Genomic DNA, 20,635 nt, shown 5'->3' on the forward strand with positions numbered 1-20,635 from the left:
AAGGAAACTTGATCATGGACTTCCATCCTCCAGAATTGTGAGAAATATACTTCTGTGGTTTATAAGCCACCTAGTCTATGGTATTTTGTTATAGCAGCCAGAATGAACTAAGACACTGATTTTGCAAGATAATGCCCAGTTGTTTTCCAAAGTGCTTCATTGTTCTAATGGACACCCCTGCCTCCATCACTTCTTAATGCCAGACTTTTCAATACTACTATAGCTAATTCTTATATAGTACTTGCTATGTGTCAGGCAGTGGTCTGTATATTATACATACTAATTTTTGTGCAATCCTCACAATAACCTTATGAATTAGGTAACTACAGTAAAACCCTGCCATAATCCTATAGATGAGATCCAAAAATACCCAATTGTTTAAGATACTAGGTAGCGTTATTATAGGGTTGATGGAATGAAAACAGGGGCTGGATGGATAATGGGGGCCAATTTTTAATAAGGTTGTACTGGGTTAGTGTCCCATTTCACATAAGAAACTAGGGCATGGAAAAGTTGTTACCTTCCCAAGGCTTAGAGAGCCAGGATGGAACCCAACCAGCCTGGCTCTAGAGTCTGCGCTCTTAACTTCCACACAATGCAGATCTAGATGGTATAAAATAGTATAATTCATTAGGGTGTTATACGCAAATTAGTACCTGATTACTAATGAGGCTGATTATCAGTCCATATGCTTATCTGCCATAGGCATTTCCTCTTCTGTGGAAGGCCTGCTCATATCTTTTGCATGTATTATTATTAGATTTTTAAATCTTTTTCTTATTGATTTGTAGCAATTTAATATATACATATATTCTTTATATGTTAGCTACCCTTTGTGGTTATACATGTGCAAATATATCCCCGATTCTTGGCTTGTTTTCCTTTAAGGTGTCTTTTGATGAACAGAAATGATCAATATTAATATAGCTCAATGTGTTAAGTTTTTTTTAGAGGCTTATAAAAAAAAGTCTTTCCTTATTCTGAGGTCATAAATATTTTCTTTCATGTTTTATTCTGAAGTTGTAAACATTTGCCTTTCACATTTAAGTTGTTAATCCAATTGGAATTGATTTTGTATATGATGTGAGGTAAGGGTTTAACACTTCCCAGGTCCTAGCACCTCCCCAGGTAGATAATCAGTTTTCTCAGGATTTTTTCCATAGTCTATCTTTTATTCACAGAACTGCTATGTCTCTTCATGTATCAAGTTTGCAAATAATTGGAGGTCTGTTCTGTTGCTTGGATTAGTATGTCTGTAATTGCATCCATATCACACTATTTTAATTATTCTAACTTCATCATAAGTCTTGATATGGAACTAGGGAAATTCCTTCACCCTAAACTTCCAGCCAAACTTTCCTCACCCTAATGCCCTAAAATACTTGTTGTATGTAAAGAATTACTTCTTAACTAGGATAGTACTAGTTGCTACCATCTTTGGAAAGACAGAAAATAGTCACTAAAATCATTTTCTGTGGTTCAGAGGAGTAACTTAGTTGAAAAAAGCTCTAGATCATTTTAAGCCCATTGCTCTTCTTTCATATACATTTTAGAATCTACTTTTCAAATTTCTCAAACAAACAAACCTGTTTTATGGCATTGTGATTGAAATTCCATTGACTCTATAGATCAATTTGGAGATATCTTCATATTGTATATTTCTACCCATAATACAGTATTTATTTAGTTTAAAAATGTCTTTCAAAAAAGTTTTAAATTTTTTTCTCTATCAGCTTCTTGTTCCTCTTTTGTTATATTTATTCCTGGGTACCTCCTATTTTGTTGCTATTGTAAATCTTTTTTAAAAAATTAATATTTTCATTTGTAGCCTGTGTATAAAAATACAATTGATTTTCATACATTGATCTCATTTTCAGCCACTTTGCTAAACTCTTGTTAACTAATTCTAATAATTGGGTCTGAAAATCTTTTGGGCTATCTCTTCGCAGATAATCATGTTATCTAGTAATACTGATGCTTGTTTTCTAATCTTAAAGCTCTTGTTTCTTTTTCTTGTCTTATTACCCTGGCTAGTACCTCCAGTACAATGTTAAATAGAAACAGGGATGGTGGGCCTGCTTGTCAGGGTCTTGATTTCAAAGGGAATCCTTCTACTGTTTCTCCATTTAGAATGATGCTTGCTATAGGCAATTCCCTTTTATTCCTAATCTGCTGAAAGTTTTTAATAATGAATAGGTATTAACTTTTTCAAATGATTTTTTTTACATCTATTAAAATGACCATGTGATTCTATTCTTTAATTTCTTAAGGTAACAAATTGCACTTATGAATTTTTCTCATGTCAAACTACCCTTATATTTTTAGATTACACCCAACTTGGTCTTTTTACCTTTCTTGTAGATTATTGATCGAGTTGGTAATATTTGCTTTACAATTTTTCCATCAATGTTGCTGAATGAAATTGACCTATAATTTTACTTTCTAGCATTATTATTGTCTGGACTTAATATCAAAGCTTTGGTTTGTCTTATATAATAAATTGGGAAATGTTTCCTCCAATAATCTGTTCTTTGAAAGTTTGGTAGGATTCACTTGTAAATGTCTCTGGGACTGGTGTATTATTTTTGGGTCAATTTTAACTATTATTTCAAACTTCTATATCCTTGATAATTATATGATTGTTCAAATTTTCTATTTCTCCTTTCATCAGTTTTGCTAAGTTGTATTTTCTATTAACTTGTCTATTTCATCTATATTTTCTAATTGGCATAATATTTAGAGTACACTCTTATTGTCTTAATCTCAAGTACATCTGCAGTTTCTTCTCCTATGCCTGACCTTGTTTATTTGTGCAGTCGCTTTTTTCATTGATTCATCTTGCCAGAGGTTGTAAAATTTTATATGCCTTTTTGAAGAACCAACATTCGGCTTTGTTGATACTAATTGCCAGGCACTATTCTAAGTGCTTTACCTATATTAACTAATTTAGTTGAGTGTATATAACACTGTCTCATTATAACTGCCGTATCTTTCATATTTTCCATCTCCTTGTCTCTGTTTTGCATTCTGGGTGCTTGATTCACATCTATTCCTTACTTCACCCATTCTCCCTCTAATCTGCAGGTTAACACATCTATTGAGTTTCAATGATTATAGTTTTCGTTTCTAAAATTTCTATTTGGATGTTTTCCCAATCTACCTGGTCACGTTTTATAGTCTCTTTGTTTATTTTCAAATTACATATTTTATAAACCTTTTATACTTTATATTTTGTATCTTACCATTGCAATATTAGAAACTCACATAATTCTAAGTCTACATCTTGTTGATTCTGCTGATCTCACTCAATGAAGTTTGTTTTCTGGAGCATTTGGCAATTTTTTTATTGTGAGCTTATATTTGGTTGAACATAATCTGTAAGGATCCTGAGAGCCTAAATTGGTGATGCCTTGTTCTGGGGAGAGCTGATGTTTGCTTTTCTGAAGAGTCAGAGGCTGCCACCACACTGGACACACTTGAGCTCCATTTAGAAAATCAGGCTTTATTGAAAGAGTCTCGGGTTGAGTTTTCCTATTTTGCAGAGAGCTCAGGCATAGTGTCCTGATTCCAGGGCTGGTATGCCATCTCCCGCTGTCACATTTGCTGACTATTCCCATTCTACTGTCATTTTAGTATTCTCTCCCATTCCCCCATCAACCTTGGCAGTTGTCTTTATTTTCATACAAACCCAGCAATCATAGACATATGTTCATTGTAATCTTCCCAGGATCTAGTTATAGCGTAGTGGGAGGGGCCTTCAGAGGCACGGATTTGCCGTTCTCCCACATGAGGAATTCAGTTCATTTTTAATCTTTGGGTTATAGCCAGGAGAAAGTCCGAATTAAATGTCCCTGTATCTTTAACACCCCTGTAAAGCATGTTAAAAGTCAGAAACTTCCCCAGCAATAGTATCTAGCTAGAATTTAATACCGTTGTTTTGTTTCATTATTTTTATCTTATGGTTACATTCTAGGATGGAAAGTGATACTGGAGTTCCATTTACTGAAGTTATACAACATTTCCTTTAAGGAGGAATTAATTTATATATGAAAAATGATTCAATTTCAGGATGTTAAATAAACAATAGTGTAGGCTGTAGCCAGCTGTTGCAAAAATCATGAGAGAATGAGGGTTGGAAGACACTAGACTGTATCTTCCCAATTTCTCAGACCCCACGTCCCCTCTAAAAGCTTCCTCCCTCAGCCCAGCCCCAAGTGCTGTCTTTGTCCTCTGAGTGACTAAAAAGCCCTGTGGCCAGTGCCTCTCAGACTCTCTCCTGCTAATCACCTCTTTATTCTGTGCCCTGCCCCCTAACTCACCCTAGGACTGAAGCAAGCTCCATGAAGACAAATAAAAACCTAACCAACTCCCCACAGGGTAAGTGATCCCTTACCCCTCCATGTCCCCCACGAGACCTTGTCTCCTCATGTTTCCTCATCAGACCTTGTCTTACCACGTCCCCCAGGTCTCTCATATTTCTCCATGAGACCTTGTCTCCCCATGTCTCCCCATGAGAGACCTTATCTCCCTTTGTCTCCCCTTAAGCCTTACCCTGCGTGTCAGACATAATTAGTGTTCTTGTGGCAGTTGTTGAAGTCTTGTTGGGTTTGGACATTAAAATGAGTTGACATAACCAGAGGGACACAGTTCGCAGAGGGGGTCACATAAGCATTAGGCAAGACACAGGTGGGTAACAGTAAATGGGCTGTTACCCCCAGGCACACCAACAACTTGAGTAGAAGTACTAAGACCCTAAGTATCTTGTCTCTTGGCCTTGCATTTGTCTCATAAACAAACTCTGGGCGTCCGTTTCTTGGGAACCGCAGTATGGACCCATCTGCATTTCCTGGTGCTCAAAGCCAACAAGCTATCTACAGTGACCACTGATGTGCTGGCCTCCAGTGGACAATTAGGAGAGCAAAGTTCCTAATTGTTTTGCTGAGGTCTCACGGACAGCCCTCGTTTTAACCATGGAGGCAGCATCTACAGAAGTGAATGGGAGTGAGAAGAAGCAACTCAACACTGAAAAAAAAAGGCCACTTCCTGGCCCATGCTTCTGCATTTTGCAAGATGTCGTTCCTTTTCTCAACCTTAACTTTATTCCTGAGACCTGGACAAAGCACTGTGGGGATTGGATTTTTCTCTAGAACTTGCTATGGCCCAACAACTTTATTTATTTAGGCTTGCTTTCCTTTTTTTAAGTCAATAGGTCTTTTTGCATTCATCTATTTCAACAAATATTTACTGAGAAGCATCTCTGGCATGGGGTTTCAGAGCACAGCTGTGGAGTCAGACTGGCTGGCTTCAAATTCCACCTCTGTCACCTGCTAACTGTGTGACCGTGGCCACATTAACTTTTCTGTGGCTGACTTGCCTCCTCCATTAAATGGAGATCATACCTGCTGCAGAGGGTTATGGTGATGGAACGAGGCCTTTCCTGTGAAGGTTTTAGTGCACGGCATGCTAGATACTCAACGATAGATGATGGTGGTGGTGGTGGTGGTGGTGGTATTGGCACACCATGTGGGTTTCTGCAGACACTGACATCAATGAGAAACATCCCTTGACTCCAGGATGTAGTCCTGCAAAGCATCCACTAGATGTAATGCGCAGTGATGGAACAGAGCTGATGGGACCAGGGATGGCGTTAGTGAAAAACCCATTCCCTGGTCATATGTGCATAAGAAGACGAGTCTCCTAGAGGAGACTCCCAGCCTCCTGGGAGAGGGAAATGGCGTGGGGTAAGCTGTTAGGAGATGTTACTGAGCCTGCCCAGCTCAGCCCATTCTCTTTTCAGAGTGTCTTACTCTCAGAAAGTCTATGTGTTAAGCCTACCTGACCTGCTGTGAGATGTGGTTCCCCAGCCCCTCCTGTGACCAGGTGGCTAAGCGTGTCTATTTCAGGGATGAAGTATTTAAAAAGTCCCTGTGGCCACATCCTTTGATGCAATTTTTACAGTTTTAAGGCCATCGTTTTGTTCTCCCTCTTTCTAACTTCTCTTTCTACGTGGTAGGCAGCCTCCAAGATGGTGCTCAGTAATCCTTACCTCCTGCTATACCCTCCCGGTATAATGCCATATTGGACCATTAGTATATGGCAAAAATGACTCTGAAGGAAACCAGCAACCATATCATGAGCACCCCTAGGCAGAAGCGCACATGGCAAGAAATGAGCCTTCCTGCCAACACCAAGTGAGTGAGCTCAGAAGCAAATCCTCCAGCCTCAATCGAGCTTTGAACTGGCCACAGCCTGCAACCTCATAAAAAGACACCCTCCCTCGTAAGCACCCAGCTAATCCCCTCCCAGATTCCTCAGAAACTGAGACTGTAAATGTTTATTGTTTTGAAATGCTGCTAAATTGTGGGATAATTGTTTTGCACAGCAACAGATAACAAATACAGTCTCAATTGTTGTGTGTTCCAAAGGGGAGGCAAGGGAGTTACTGATTGGCTCCTTATAATTTCAACAGATGACAGGGCCTGAGGTGTGTCACCTGGGAGACTCCACTCTACTTTGGGAGAAAATAAAACCGGGTGCTTGAGCGCCTGTCAGGCAATCTGGGGTTTGAATCCTGGCTCTGCAATTACTTCCTCATGCTTGGTCATGGGCAAGTCATTTAACCACTTGAAACCTCACCGCTTATTTAGTACATGGAGGTAATGATATTTATCTAGTGAAGTTGCTGTGAGAATTAAATGAATTCATGCATGTAAAGAGCATACGGATAAACATGCCCTCATTTGCTAGCTATGAATGTGAATTTGTGCCATCTCTTTTCTTATCATGGACTTGCCCGAAGTGCCAAGGAACAAGCCCCTTCATGGCCTTCACCCCACGTACCAGTCACTCTGCCGTGGAGTGGGGACAAGAAGGCAGCCTCGGCTTTGAAAGCTAAGTGAGATGTGTTTATAAAACAGCAAATACATACTTGCCTTTTGGAAATCACCCCAAACCTCACTTCAATGTGTGCAAACCACAAAAGAATCCCACACATGGAACACGAATGCACACGGGCAATCAGCTCTACTCTCCGATTTGGTTGGAGGACGTTTGGGACAACTGGTCCCCTTCAAAGCGGGTCCTTTTTTTTTTTTTCTAGGGAGGATAGAGTCTGATTATTTTATCAAGAGTCCTTCCCAAGTGAGGCCTCCCGAACAGACACCCAGGCGCTTGAAAGCAAGCATAATGCCCGGTATTACGTTTACTGGCTAATTTTAAATCTCTGGGCATCCGTCATGTACTTAGCTCCAAATTATATGGTGGACCTGGGTTTTTCTTAGCCCTCATCCATGCTGCAGGTAAATAAAGCATCCCTGTGAAGGACCATAAAATGCCATGTAAAAGCTCAATGTCTCTGTTCTCCTTGTCCAGGAGCGCTTTCATCCAACTCCTGGGCAGTTTGGCAATCCTGGGATTGTGGGACGATCCAGGACAAATAACAGCCTAGGTTAATGGAGGCCACTAGCCCAAGAGGCCCTCAGCTCCCCAGCCTCTCTAGCAGCTCACCCCTCCTTCTGACTAAATCCTTCAGAGTCCAAACCATCCCGGTCTTCCTTCCTCCAGTTTTTGGAAAAATATCTTCGGGGAACATGCAATATCCATCCTGGCCACTAGAGGGCAGGGCAGAACAGGGCAACATTCCTCCAGGGGTGCTGCCGCCGGAAGGGACGTTTTGGCATGTTTCTTCCAGTCCCCCAGGATGACGCCTGGAGACAGGACAAATATAGCATAAACAATAGTCAGAGGGTGCAATTTGGGTGCCACAGCCTCCGATGCCAGCTTCTTCTCTTTCTTTTTTTGACTTTTTTTTTAAACATCTAATGAGAGGGAAACATGCTGAGTTTGGAAATAGAAGCCTCCTTCTTCGGGTCAAGGTCTAGGCTCAGATTTGCCTGGTTGGAGGAGGGCCCTGTTTCTTCTAACATGGATTAATACATTCACTCACTCACTGGACAACTAGTTATGGAGCACGAGCCACCATGTGTCGGGAAACACAAAGGATTTCGCTGTCCAGCTGGGGAGTTGGGTGCTATCTAGGGGCGGGTGCCAGCCTGCGGGCCGGGCTTCATGGAGGGGGTGGCTTTTGCAGTGGAGTTACATGATGACTATGGGTATTCAAGGTGTTCAAGGCAGAGGCCCTGAGGACGCAAGGCACGTGGCCATTTCAGACAGAGGGGAGGGGATGAGTGAAGACCCTCAGATAGGACTGACAACACTGTGGTCCATGTGGGCCCGTCCATCCTGCCACCACCATCTCTGCCTTCTAACCTGGCTCCCTGCTTCTCCTCAGACCCCACTACACACCAGCCTCTACCCAGTGGCCAGTCAGGTCTTTACAAAGATTCATCAGATCAAGAACCTCCCTCGTGCAAAGTCCCCATCGCACCTCTCTCATGGGTGCCCAAACCTGTCAGGTCCACATCCCCTACACACGCATCTCCCTGACCGCCTCTCATGGCCTCTGCCCTACAGGCACACTGGCTTTCTTTCTAAATCTGGAAATTTCCAAGCCTTCGGGCTCTCAGACTGACCCTCCTACCAGGACTCGCTTCTTGAGCATAGACGCATGCAGTCAGCCAGGGCCCTGGACTTCCAGGGGCCCCACATTTGGTTTAAAGCTCTGTTCTCACCATGGTGACATTTTTAATAGGTATGAAGGAGGCCCCACATTTTCATTTTGCCCAGGACCCCGTGAATCCTGTGCTCAGTCCTGCCTCTGCCTAGAACATTCTGCCCTTGGCACATCTGGCTCCTTCAGTCATCCAGGTCTTCTTGGCTCAAATGTCACCTCCTCAGAGGGGCCTTCCCTGGCCACCTGTCCAAAGGAGCCCCACCTGGTCGTCCTCGGTCATGGAGCTGTTTAATTTTCCTCACAACACCGTCTCTGGCTGAAATGACTTGATCATTGAGTTCTGTCCATGTTTGTTGTCTGTCTCCTCTTGCTCATGCCTCCTGCCCTGCTCAGAGCACAGAGCTGGCCCCCTGGGCACCCTGTGACTGTGCAGGAGTTGGCAGGAGGGTGGGTGAGTGTGAGCCCGGTGGGGCAGGGCAGGAGGCGGGCACAGGAACTGGAGGCTTAGTCTCTTTTCTTCTAAATCTTTGCTCAACACTCGGGTGCAGGCCCAGCCAAGGCAGCTCCCCTCTGCCACACCAGCACTCCCCCGTCTGTGTGCACAACGTGGCACAGTCTTTCCTGGGGGATGAGCTGTGAAATTCTAGACCAGAACAGGGGGAGTGAATTCCCCTCTGACGTCAGCAGTTGATCCAGTCTGCATCCAGAAGGCTTTCAGATACAATCCCGGAGGCAGGGGGAGGGCTGAGCAGCCAGGCAGGGCTGTTTATAGCTTCTGGGCGCTTGGCAGCTTGATTCGACTTAAGTCAGGCTTAAGCTATTGACTAAATGTTTGCATGTCCGTCTTCAGGTTAGAATTATCCCGAGCCCTCCAACGGGCACCTGGAAACACGTAGCTGCTGCCTCTCAGTCTGTATTTTGCCAACACATGAGGTTTCTTTCCTTCTGAGATTTCTCCAGTGTGGAAAAAAACGACTGAGTTGAGGCTGTGGTTTGTGAGACCAAGGTTCAAGTTGTCCAGTATGCTTTGTAGTGTTCAGTTTCAAGTGTGGCTTTATCATCGTCATCATCATTATTGTTGTTGTTGGTTGTTGATTTACGGAGACTTTCATTCCATTAATTCAACGTGGAGTATCAGCTCTGCAACCAGCAGGGGATGGGGCTCGCCTGGGGGAACCAGTGATAATAACAGCAATTGCTGCTGTTTGGGTGCAGACAGTGAAGTAGCTACACTACATGTGTGTGAACTCGCTGTAACCTCCAGCCACTCCGCGGTGGGGAGGGGGTGCTACTCTTAATCCCATTTGGCAGATGAGGAATCTGAGTCCCGGAGGGAGGTGAAGCCATGTGCTGAGTCGCCCCGTTAACAACAGGGACAGTTGGGAATGGACTTGTCTGTGCCACACCAGGGCCCAAGGTCATGACCACCACCCCGACATGCCTCGCAGGTGCTTTCCTGAGACAGGAAGAAAGAGAATGACCTAAATCCTTGGGCTTTGCCTGTAACCTCAAGATAAGTCTGCCAGCCCCAGTGAAAAGGAGTCACCTTACCACCCTCCCCGAACCCCTGTCTGTAATCTTTGGAGGAATTGCCCCATGTGTTCTGTCCAACAGAAAAACCTGGCCTCTGGCACAGTGCTGGCAGGGCTGCCACATGGAGCTCTGCAGGCTGTATACCTCTAGGGGACATGGCTCTCGTAAACTGCTGTCCCCTGCACTTGCTCAATGGCTAATTGCACTCTCATATTCAGTGGGCCTGAGTTGAGCTTTAATGCCTTAAGGAAGTTATTCAAAATAAAGAGGGTGAAGGGGTAAACTGAGCTGGGAGAAAGAGGAGAGGAATTGTCCGGGACAGGTACAACCTGGCCAGGTAGGGCTTCATGTCAACACCGGGGAAGCTTTGAAAAGAAAACAACTTGTATTCATGTTTTATTTCTGCAAAACAAATGACCCCCAAACTTAGCTTAAAACAACAAATGTTTATTATCTCACAGGTTCTGTGGGCCTGGACCCCGGGAGTGGCTTAGCTGGGTGGTTCTAGCTCACGATCTCTCTGAAGTTACAGTCGAGCTGTCACATGGCCTGCAGTCACATGGGGCTGGAGAATCTGCTTTCAAGCTCCCTCACGTGGTTGTTGATAGGAGACCCCAGCTCTTTGCTATAGGAGCTTCTCTATGCCCGAGTGCCCTCACCACGTGGCAGCTGGCTTCCCCCAGAAAGAGTGTGTGGAGAGAGAGACAGCAGGAGTGATGTCTGAGATGGAAGTGGTGGCCTTCACATAATCTAGTGTCAGAACTTACTCCTCAGAAACTAGCTATTGGTCATGGGAACCACAGGATGTGAATATCAGGAAGGGGACAATTGGGGACCAACTTGGAGGCCGGCCACTGCACCACTGCTGCACCCACCAGCTTGGGCTCCCCTACCCTGCAGGCCTTGGGGGGTTTTCAGGGGTTGAGCCCTCTCACTATGGATATGTGGTTCATAGACGTGACCCCTCCTTGTTTCTTTCCAGTTGGGCTTTGAGTGGCAGGGTCTTTGTCTTATCACCCGTTCAGCCTCACGCAAGCTGTTATGAAAGCCAACAGATTTCATACATGGTTTGGACTTGAGATCTAAACCCTGAACGGGAGCGAAATATGCCACCCCAAATATGCCACTTTGACATATTGATTGTTTTGAATTAAAGGTACTTAAGAAACAGCAGGTGCAAAAAAGGGCACTCTGACCCTCCTTTATCCCCTGGAAGTAGGAAATAAATCTCCCAGGTGAAAGTACTTCCCTGTGCTGGGAGGGGAGAAGGCATCCCCATCACCAGACACAGGGAATTCGGGGCTGAGAAGGCTGCATAAACGAAGCTTGTGTTCTTCACCAATGAGCTACTCCAAGCCCAAACCCCTTGTTTTGTCAATTGTTCCCAAATTTACTATTTCTTTGTTTAAAAGGTATAAAAACTGCCTGTGTTTCTCACTTTTTTGAGCCCCATATCTTTGGGGTTCCCGTACATATGAAATAAAATTTGATTTTCTCCTGTTAATCTGTCTTATGTTCATTTAATTGTCAGACCTACCAAAAAATCTAGATGGGAAGAAGGAAAAATGTTTCTCTCCCCCTACGTGAGCAAAAGGTATGACTACTTTGTCACCCTACTAAAGGACTCTTGAGAAAGGAGCCTGTTAGAACCTGGGGTTGTGTTCTGTTTCGTTTAGCAGCTGAGGTTGTTGTTGTCCTTATTGTTTATTTGGTTTCTTACTTTAGACCTTTAAACCAGGTGGAGGGGAAAGTATACCAAACCTAGGGTCATCCAGACCTGGTTTGAATTCCAGCTTTGCCACTTCCAATTCATGAACATGGGGTAAGCTACTTAATTTCCTTAAACTTTATTATTGCATCAGAAATGGAAATAATAATATCTAGCTCACAGGATTGTTGTGGGAATTAAATTAGACACCAGGTAAAAATGCCTTGCCGGGCGCCCCAAACTTACAAACTACCCAGGAAATGGTGGCTGACGTTGAAACTGTTGTACCGTGTAGAGAAATAACCCTAGCTATTTTATTTCATGTTTTTCAGCTTTTTTTGAAATGGAATGTTCTTAATGTAAGAAAATGGCCAATTCCAGCTATAAAAGTGATCATGTTAAAAGGCTTGCTGCAGTCGCAGCCGTGGTTTTATTACATTCAATAGCTTACGAATATTCTGAGGATCCGTTTTTGCAAGAAGGGTAATGGGGGGAAAAAAGTGATTTAGGCTCTAAAAATTCCAATTTGCAGTAAACTTTTCAGGAACACCTCTGTTCCCTAAAGTGAGGGACATGTGTATCCCAGATGAGACGAGAAGTTCCCCTTGTCCCCTTTCTGTTCCTTCGTTTCTTCATAATCAGAAAATGAGTTTGGCAAAATAGCTGCCTGTCTATAGATACAATTTTTTTCAGAAGTAATCACCTCAAAACTTCTTTCTCTGAGAGTCTCATCTACAAGGTGCTTTCTCATCAAAGATATATGCATTCCTATTTTCGAGGCAGCAATTTTCCTTTTTGTTTTTTTCAATATGCATTGTCATTCAGCACAGAGGACTCCGTTCCTAGGTTCTATACTTGAGGATATTGAAAGTCACCACCACGCCAAGGCAGGTGTCACCCATCCACAGCTCCTGAATAACTAATCGGGAGTGGGAAGTGGAGCATCACAACGCAGAACTTACTTTCTGCTCTTACAGGGCTTGCGATGAAGCTGAGAAAAAGGCCTTGATTCGCCGTGTGTGTGTGTGTGTGTGTGTGTGTGTGTGCAGCCTTGCATTTGGGGCTGAAGGGTAGACCAGATGCCCAGAGGGACTTTGCCTGTAGGGCCTGGAAACAGGATGGGAAATTGGTAATTAGGTGTCATTTCCTATGAAGCACTCCCTCTCACCTCTTCCCATCCTTTCAGGTGATGAAATCCACCCTCTACTGAGGTCATTTGCTCCCTAAAGAATCAGACGGCTGGCCTCTGAATAGATACTGGCGAGTTTCCAAGCTCAGCATCACCAGTCTGATTTGAGTGGCCCTGCCGAAGTCCTTCCCCTTTGAATCCAGTGGTGATTAAGGGTATTTCGATGATGAGCTAGCCATGTGAAGAGTAGAGCTGAATGACAGCTGAGAACCAAGGACCCAGGCCTGGGGCTCAGAAACGTTCCTCGCGTTGCCCTCCTCTCTTCCTGAGCGCCTGGTCCAGGGCTGGCTTAGGGCTCTTCGTGTACACAGGAGGTGCTCAATAAACGCTTACTGACTGACATGGTCTTTACATACATAATTAGCTCATTTAGCTTCATCTTTTCCTTTCCTGGAGTAATTTCAGGTTTATCTGTGTCTGTTCACCTTTCCATTCTGCCACCTGGTCACTTCCGAGACCTGCTCCACCCCATTCGTCAAGAAGCCCAAATGCACCTCGTCTGTAGATTGCTAGGAAGAGGGCTAGTGGGATGTCCACAGGAGAAGCCACGAATCACCACTCCTCCCAAACTCTGATAAGCGTATCTGCTGCAAAGACGGGCCGGGAAAGAGTCTGGCATGTGGCAGATGATGGGGGCTTGTGGGGGAAACAAAGTACCATTGACACCCAAACAAAGCTTTGTTTCGTTAAGTCATCTCAGCAATGCTTCTTCTTTTTTTTTTTTTTTAAAGATTTTATTGGGGAAGGGGAACAGCCAAGTTATTGTCCTTCAGTCTTAGTAGTGGAGGGCGCATCTAGCTCAGCTCCAAGTCCAGTCGTCATCTGGTTGCCCGTCGGCAGCTTGCGGCCGCTCAGCTCAAGGTCATATCCTCAAGATTGCCGTGTTCAATCTTAGTTGTGGAGTTGCGGGTGGGCATAGCCCGCCATCCCAAGCAGGAGTCAAACCAGCAACCTTGTTGTTAGGAGCACGTGCTCTCACCAGCTGAGCCATCCTGCCACCTGTTGGCACCTCAGTGGCAGCTCAGCTCAGGCGCAGCTCACTGGCCCATGTGGGAATCGAACCAGCAACCCTATTGCTCAGAGCATGCACTCTTAACCACCTGAGCCACTCGGCCAGCCCCTCAGCAATGCTTCCTAAGGCATGTGTTGTCCCCACTGTACAGAGGAGGGAGGGGGAACATGGGGAGGGTGGGTTGCTCAAGTCACAGGAGGTGGAGGCAGGAATGAGAACCAGGTGTGCTTCACTCCACAAACGTGAGAAACCAGCCACTTCGGGACCTTGGGGTATGTTCACCTCGGTGCTCTCTGGGGAAGGAAAACCAGAGGCGGGTGAGCTTCTTGCAACATCCTTGAGTTCAGTTTCTGATATCCCAAGATTGTAAACTGCCAGCTATTCGTTTTATGTTTCCTTGGTTAATTGTACCAAGAATTACGAATCAACGAGGGTAAAGATTGCATCTTATAGCTCTGGTGTGTTTCCTCTGACACCAAACAATTCTCCAATTTTTTGGACACCAATTGCATGCTCAACAATTCAATTCAATTCTGATGCTATCTACCTGGAGTTAGTATCAGACCCCATAGTTTAAAGGGCTCCGTCCAACAAGACACGCCCCCCCATCCCCCTCCAGACACCAGCTGTCAGTCTCAGGCCACAGGAACTTCAGACTGACTGGCTAGAAGACAGGGGTCCAATGGCTCCCTCCTCAGGCTTGATAATTTTCTGGAACAGCTCACAGAACTTAGAAAAATGTGTGACTTCTGCTTACCAGTTTGTTATAAAGGACATAACTCAGAAATAACCAAATGGAAGAGATGCACAGGGAGAGGCATGGGGGGGGGGTGAGGGGGGGAGAGTGTGCAGAGTTTCCACACATTCTCTGGGAGTCCCCTCCCCTCCTCTCCCCTCCCCCTGCACCTCCATGTCCTCACCAACCCAGAAGGTCTCTGACTCAAACGCCTCAAAAGTTTTTGTAGAACTCAATTCCAGCATCTCGCTCCTCCCTGGGGGGTCAGGGTTTAGGGCTCAAAATTCTTACCCTCTAATCACTTGGTGTTTTCTGGTGACCAGCCCCATTCTGAGGCTGTCTAGGGCCCCCACACGGAGTCCTGGCATTAGTGCAAACTCAGGTATGATCTCAAGTGCAAACTCAGGTATGATCTCAAGGGGCTCGTTATGAATAACAAAAGACACCCCTATCACTCAAGAAACTCCAAGCGTTTTAAGACCTCTGTGCTAGGAGTGGGGACAAAGACCCAAAATAGTTTTTATTATAGGGCAGTATCCAAAGGGGATCTTCAGGCCGTCCATCAATGCATCTTTCACTGGGGGTGGTTTTTCTAAGTGTTCCCACAGTTTTTCCCCAAGACTTCTTCTAATCAAAGGCACTGACAACTGGCCTGAGGTTGAAACAATCGTGAAGCTGCTGGCTCCCAGGGATGCGGTATCCATCGTTTGCTGCTGCTGCTGCTGTTTTCCAAGTTGCATGAGACAAAAAACCCAACTCAGACTTCACATTGGCTCAAGCACAAAGCAGGACTCTATTGGCTCATGTCACTGAGAGGTCTGGAGAGATGGCACAGCTTCTCACTGGCCCTCCACTCTGCTTCTCATCAGTTTGTCCACAGGCTCCACACTGGTTCAGGGCCCTGCGTGCACACAGGAGGTGCAATAAATGCTTACTGTGGTCACAAAAGGGTCCCAGCAGCTTCAAGCACCACACCCTCATAGCATAGCAGCGCTCCAGCTAAACAGCTGCTGGCATCTTATTGGAGCCACTGAGTCACGTGTTCAGCCTGAACCAATCACCTGGAGATGGGGTGGAGTCTGTTAAATTATTCATGACACTTGTTAAAACAACGGTAAGGCAGACTTTATTCAGGACTACAGCACTAGGTATGGGGACGACTCCACTGGCGTTTTGCAGTAGGAGAGAGAAATTGGGCTTAACCCCTAATACAACAAGAAAAAATGGGAATTTATAGCAAACGAGCAGGATGGGGAGTCAGTGGATGGAAAATTACTAAGAGGAAACATCAGAGTTAAGGGGATTCTAGCTAAACTGACCTAACAGGGCTCCTGCTGAAGGCAGGCCAGGGGGGTCAGACATCCCCTGGGGGATGGCGGGGATGAGGAATGTGGCCAGATATTGAGGGCGGGGGGCTCTGGTAGCAGGATTCTTGCTAACTTTGGGCTCTTGAGGATATGACCAAGGATGGGTCTAGTGGAAAAAGAGTTCAGAGGAGCCTGATTAGAGTCTGGTCAAGGATAGAGTCTTCATCAGATCAGCACCAAAAACACAAGGCTGAGAAGGAGGAAGCGCTGAATTCAACAGGAGACTCACTGGGAAGAGAAGAGAAGAAAGGATGGTGGGGTGACAATCAAAACATTCCACTACAGGATGGACCCTAACCTCACAAAGAATGATGTTCAGTCCCTTGCAGTGCTGGAGGGCAGGTAAATGTGGATTCATTTCATCTGTTTCCCCAACATGGCCCCTAATTAGGAGAAGGTACCCCAGGAAGCAACATTAGACATCATCTGGCCCAAGAACCTTCTTTTAGATGAGACGGAGTACGAGAGAACTTAAGGTGAGTCAAAGGCTGTGCTGACCCCTCTTTCATGTTGGGAATCAGGCCAGGTTGCATTGTCACTGTATCCCAATGTTTGAGTCCATTTCTAAGGTACTCAGTCGATATTATTGGATGAATGCATGGGCATAGCAGCTCTGTGACCAGAGCTTTTAAAATGCTGGTACGACATCCAGGGACTGGTCCACCAGACCATGGGACAGCTGCAAAGGAAGGTAAAAAACTAGCATGCACTAGGAGTCAGGAGACCAGGGTTACTCTCCAGCATTGATTTTAGAGGTTTAGTGAGCCTTTCTGAAACATTCATGGCCAAATTCTGAAGCATTTCATAAGACTTCTGTGTCTTCCTGTACATAGTTCTTTTCTCTGAAACATAGTTTCTTTCTCTGGAGCAGATTCCCCACTTGCTTGTAGAACTCCTATTCATCCTTCAAAACCTTGGTCAGCCATCACCTCTTCTGTGATACCTAGTCTGATCCCTCCAATCCAGGTAGAATTATTATTCCCTTCCTCCTCTGCAGCACTGTATATTGTACACACTTTGAACATTGTATGTTTTACAAATTATTTGCTTATATGTCTGCATACTATACTAAGCTACCTATTAAGGTATCTGAGGGAACCACATCCCATTTCATTTGATCCCAGTTCCTTGGCACATAGAAGTTCAATACATTTTATATTCTAACTGGAATGAACACTCTTAAGCCTCCAGTTCCCCATTGTCAAGGGAGGGACACCGATACTTGCCCTCGCTACCTTAAAGGATTTTTAAAATGAGAATGAAATGACTAATAAAAATACCTTGCTAGAAGGCATGAAATGAAGGTCAAGTCCAGTAAACTCTTGCTAGGTCAGAGCACCTGATTACTCAGCTGGACGTGAATTGACCTTATTTGGTTTAGGAAGGTCTTAGGGCTCTCCTAAGCCTTCAGCATACGAGTAGTCACCGTGAACATGGGTATGGTTGGGGTCAGTTAAGGACAGTGATTAAGAACTCATGACTGTCTAAAAATGTGACTGAGTCACCCTCCAGCCCCTACCCCTGCTTTGTTTTTCTTCATTGCACTTATGGCTCTCTGACATCATCCCATCTAGTTGCTTGCTCAGTGAATATCATTCTGTCGCAGAGACTGGTTGCCTAACCAGAGTCATTCTCCCTAATTCCTTGGCCCTGGCCAGACCCCATTCCGTAGCCCCTCTTGATGCTGGATGTGGCTGCAGGACTAGGTTTCACTCACAGAAAGGACATAGAAATGACGGTTGCCTCTCCCCACAGGCCTGGGCGTTAGCACACCAGGGGTGGCCCCTCTGTGCCCCGTCTACGTTCCTGCTGGCTACCCGAGGACATGGCAGCAGCCCAGGTTCATCCAAGCAGCAAAGACAATGTCCTAGGTACTTAGCAGAGCAAAGGCTTGGAAGGAACCTGAGTTCTCCCCAATGACCACGTGGAGCAGGTCACAACTTCTTTGTTCTTTCATACATTTTGGGGTCTCTTTGTTCCAGAAACCCAGCCTTACCCTAACTAATGCCCATGAATGCTTTGTGACAGCTGGCACTTTGTCTTTTTTGTTCACTGCTGTGTCCCCAGTGCCTAGAACACTGTCTGGCTCATAGTAGGTGCTCAGATGACTATTTGCTGCATAAACGAATGGAACTAGATTGCCCATGTTTGAATCACTGACAAGCCATGTGACTTTACGCCCATGGACCTCGGTGTCCTCACCTGTAAAATGGGGATAGTAATTGGACCCACTTTTTGGGTTGTTGAGGAGATTTAGATTATATTTACAGCTCATAGAGCAGTGCTTAACACATAGTAAGCACTCAGTGTTAGATATTGTTGTTATTATTATTGCATATGGTGTTTTCTGCAGCTTTGAGGTCTTCTTCCATAATACTGAAGATGATTTCATATTAAATTAGAAGAAACTTCAGGGGAAAAGAAGCCATGATAGTTTGCATAGTAGATGTGTCTACTTTGCAATTGGCTGGCACAGATGAAGTGGGTTCACCTTTAATTGTTTCATGAACTCAGTGTGATGGCTTTGGGAAATACATGCAAATGTATGCAAATCACATACAAATTCACATAAAAATAGCCTCCTGTGTGCCTCCGCAATTACTAGAAAGAATTCTGGTGGCTTTAAACTGCTCCTTCAGGTTATGTCAGCTTTCCCATCTGCCCTCCAGAAAGACCCGCACCTGGAAGGAGGGGCGGTGCGCACATGGAGGTGCACACGTGGGGGTACACGCGTGTCTGCAGTATGGTTTGGGGGAGGGCAGAGGAGGCTAGTGAGGACAGCTTAAGTACTGCTCTGAGATCACATGTGAGTGGCTGGTCCAAAATAAACTTGAAAGTTCCAGGCTCTGAGGCCCTACATCCATCTAGTAGTCCATCCAATCAGTAGCCATCTAACCACCTACCATTATCACATGACAGCACATCTGAGCCCAGAAAAGCTGCAAAAGGAGCACAGGAAACGTGTGCCTGGGTTTGAAGTGTCGAAACTCCCTGCAGCTCACCAGTCATCAGTGAGCTAGCTGAGTCTCACTCGGCTGCTGTAAAATGAACACCATGACCCATGGCCGGCCCACCTGACAACTGCTTTGAGGAACCACTGAAATGATGGGTATAAAGGGGCTTCACAGTCTTGTAAGCAGCTAACGAACAGAGCATTCAGATGCCATCAGTATTCTTGGGGGGGGGGTATGAGCAAGGAGAGAAAGCCCCCCGGGGGGGAGCCACCGAGGAGAGTGTAGGATTTGTGGGGTTGAACAAATAGTGCTGAAGCATAATTACAGAGCTTTCCAACACAATTCCAACTTCAATTACTTTGTCCAGTGATCATTCCACATGGCAGCATCATTCATTCATACATGCACGTACTCACTCATTCCTTCGGCAATGACGTTGAGCACCTGCCTCCGGCAGGGCCCTGTGCTGGGTTCCAAGATTTAAAGATGCAAAAGACACAATCTTTGCTCACAAGGACTTTTTCCTGCTGTTGTTGTTCACAGAGACCTCTTTCTTATCACACCAGAGCTCACTAACGATCCAGCAGGGGAGACAAACTTGTCATCAATAAATGCCATGCCACATGCAAAGGACAGTAATAGAAGCCCGGAGAGTGAGAGATGCAAAGGAGGCAATATTTGGCTGCACCTGGGAAGGTCAAAGCCACCTGGGGAAATGCATGGTGTCTCGAAGGGGGGGTGGGGAGGGCGTGAGCTTGACAGGTGGACCTGCAGAGGGAACACTGTGTGCCAGGGTACAGAAGCATGAAGGCACATGGCCATTTGCTCCGAAGTCTGATTAGGAAAATATGGTGAATGGTGCCAAGATGTACCTTTCCCTAGTCACGCCAGCCCGGGCATCCTTGACTCCTCCAAATGCCAGTGACATTAATGAACCCACAAGACTGGCTTGGCAGTTATCGTATACAGCGAGTGCTTTGCTTATTTGTTGTCTGCCGCTGCTGTGTTCCATCTCATCAAGGAGATTGTGAGTCACTGAGAACTGAGGCTGTCTATTCTATCTTTGTCTCCCCAGGACTCAGTTCAATGCCCTTCTTGTGAATATTAAGCAGACATCAGACGTTTGTTGCCGGAGGTGTCCAAACGGATGACAGCATCAGGATGCTACTATTTATTGAGCGCCCCCTCAGACGTTGGGCCACAGGCTAATTTGCACATTATCTCTTTTAATCCTCACAATAACCCTATGGGGTGGATAGTATGAGTCCCCACTTTACAGATGAAGCAACGGAGGCTCAGACAGACTACCTCAATTGCAAGAGAGACGCGGCCTAGAAGTGATGGAACTAGGATTTGAATGCAAGCTAACTCGTCCCACGGCAGATGCATTCAGCGCTGACTCTACCCAAGTTTACTGCCCCTATTTCAGTGCACTTAAAAAAACAGTATGAGGGTCGGCCGAGTGGCGCGTTGGTTAAGAACTGGCTTGGGATGCCAGAGGGCCCCAGTTCGGATCCCACATATGAGGGCCAGTGACACTGCCCTCCACAGCTAAGATGCTGAA

General features: G+C 45.3%; 1 protein-coding gene across 1 annotated transcript in view; it reads left to right on the forward strand.

Moving 5' to 3' along the window:
* The first annotated feature begins 6,102 nt into the window (after positions 1 to 6,102).
* LRRC38 (leucine rich repeat containing 38) overlaps positions 6,103 to 20,635 on the forward strand; it is a 62,375-nt gene continuing 47,842 nt past the window's right edge. Inside the window, exon 1 of the mRNA XM_019639696.1 lies at positions 6,103 to 6,191. Within this exon, the coding sequence (XP_019495241.1) occupies positions 6,103 to 6,191 (89 nt within the window). The remainder of the gene's footprint in view (positions 6,192 to 20,635) is intronic.

Source organism: Hipposideros armiger, unplaced genomic scaffold (assembly GCF_001890085.2).
Source record: "Hipposideros armiger isolate ML-2016 unplaced genomic scaffold, ASM189008v1 scaffold_46, whole genome shotgun sequence".
Taxonomy (NCBI): Eukaryota; Metazoa; Chordata; class Mammalia; order Chiroptera; family Hipposideridae; genus Hipposideros; species Hipposideros armiger.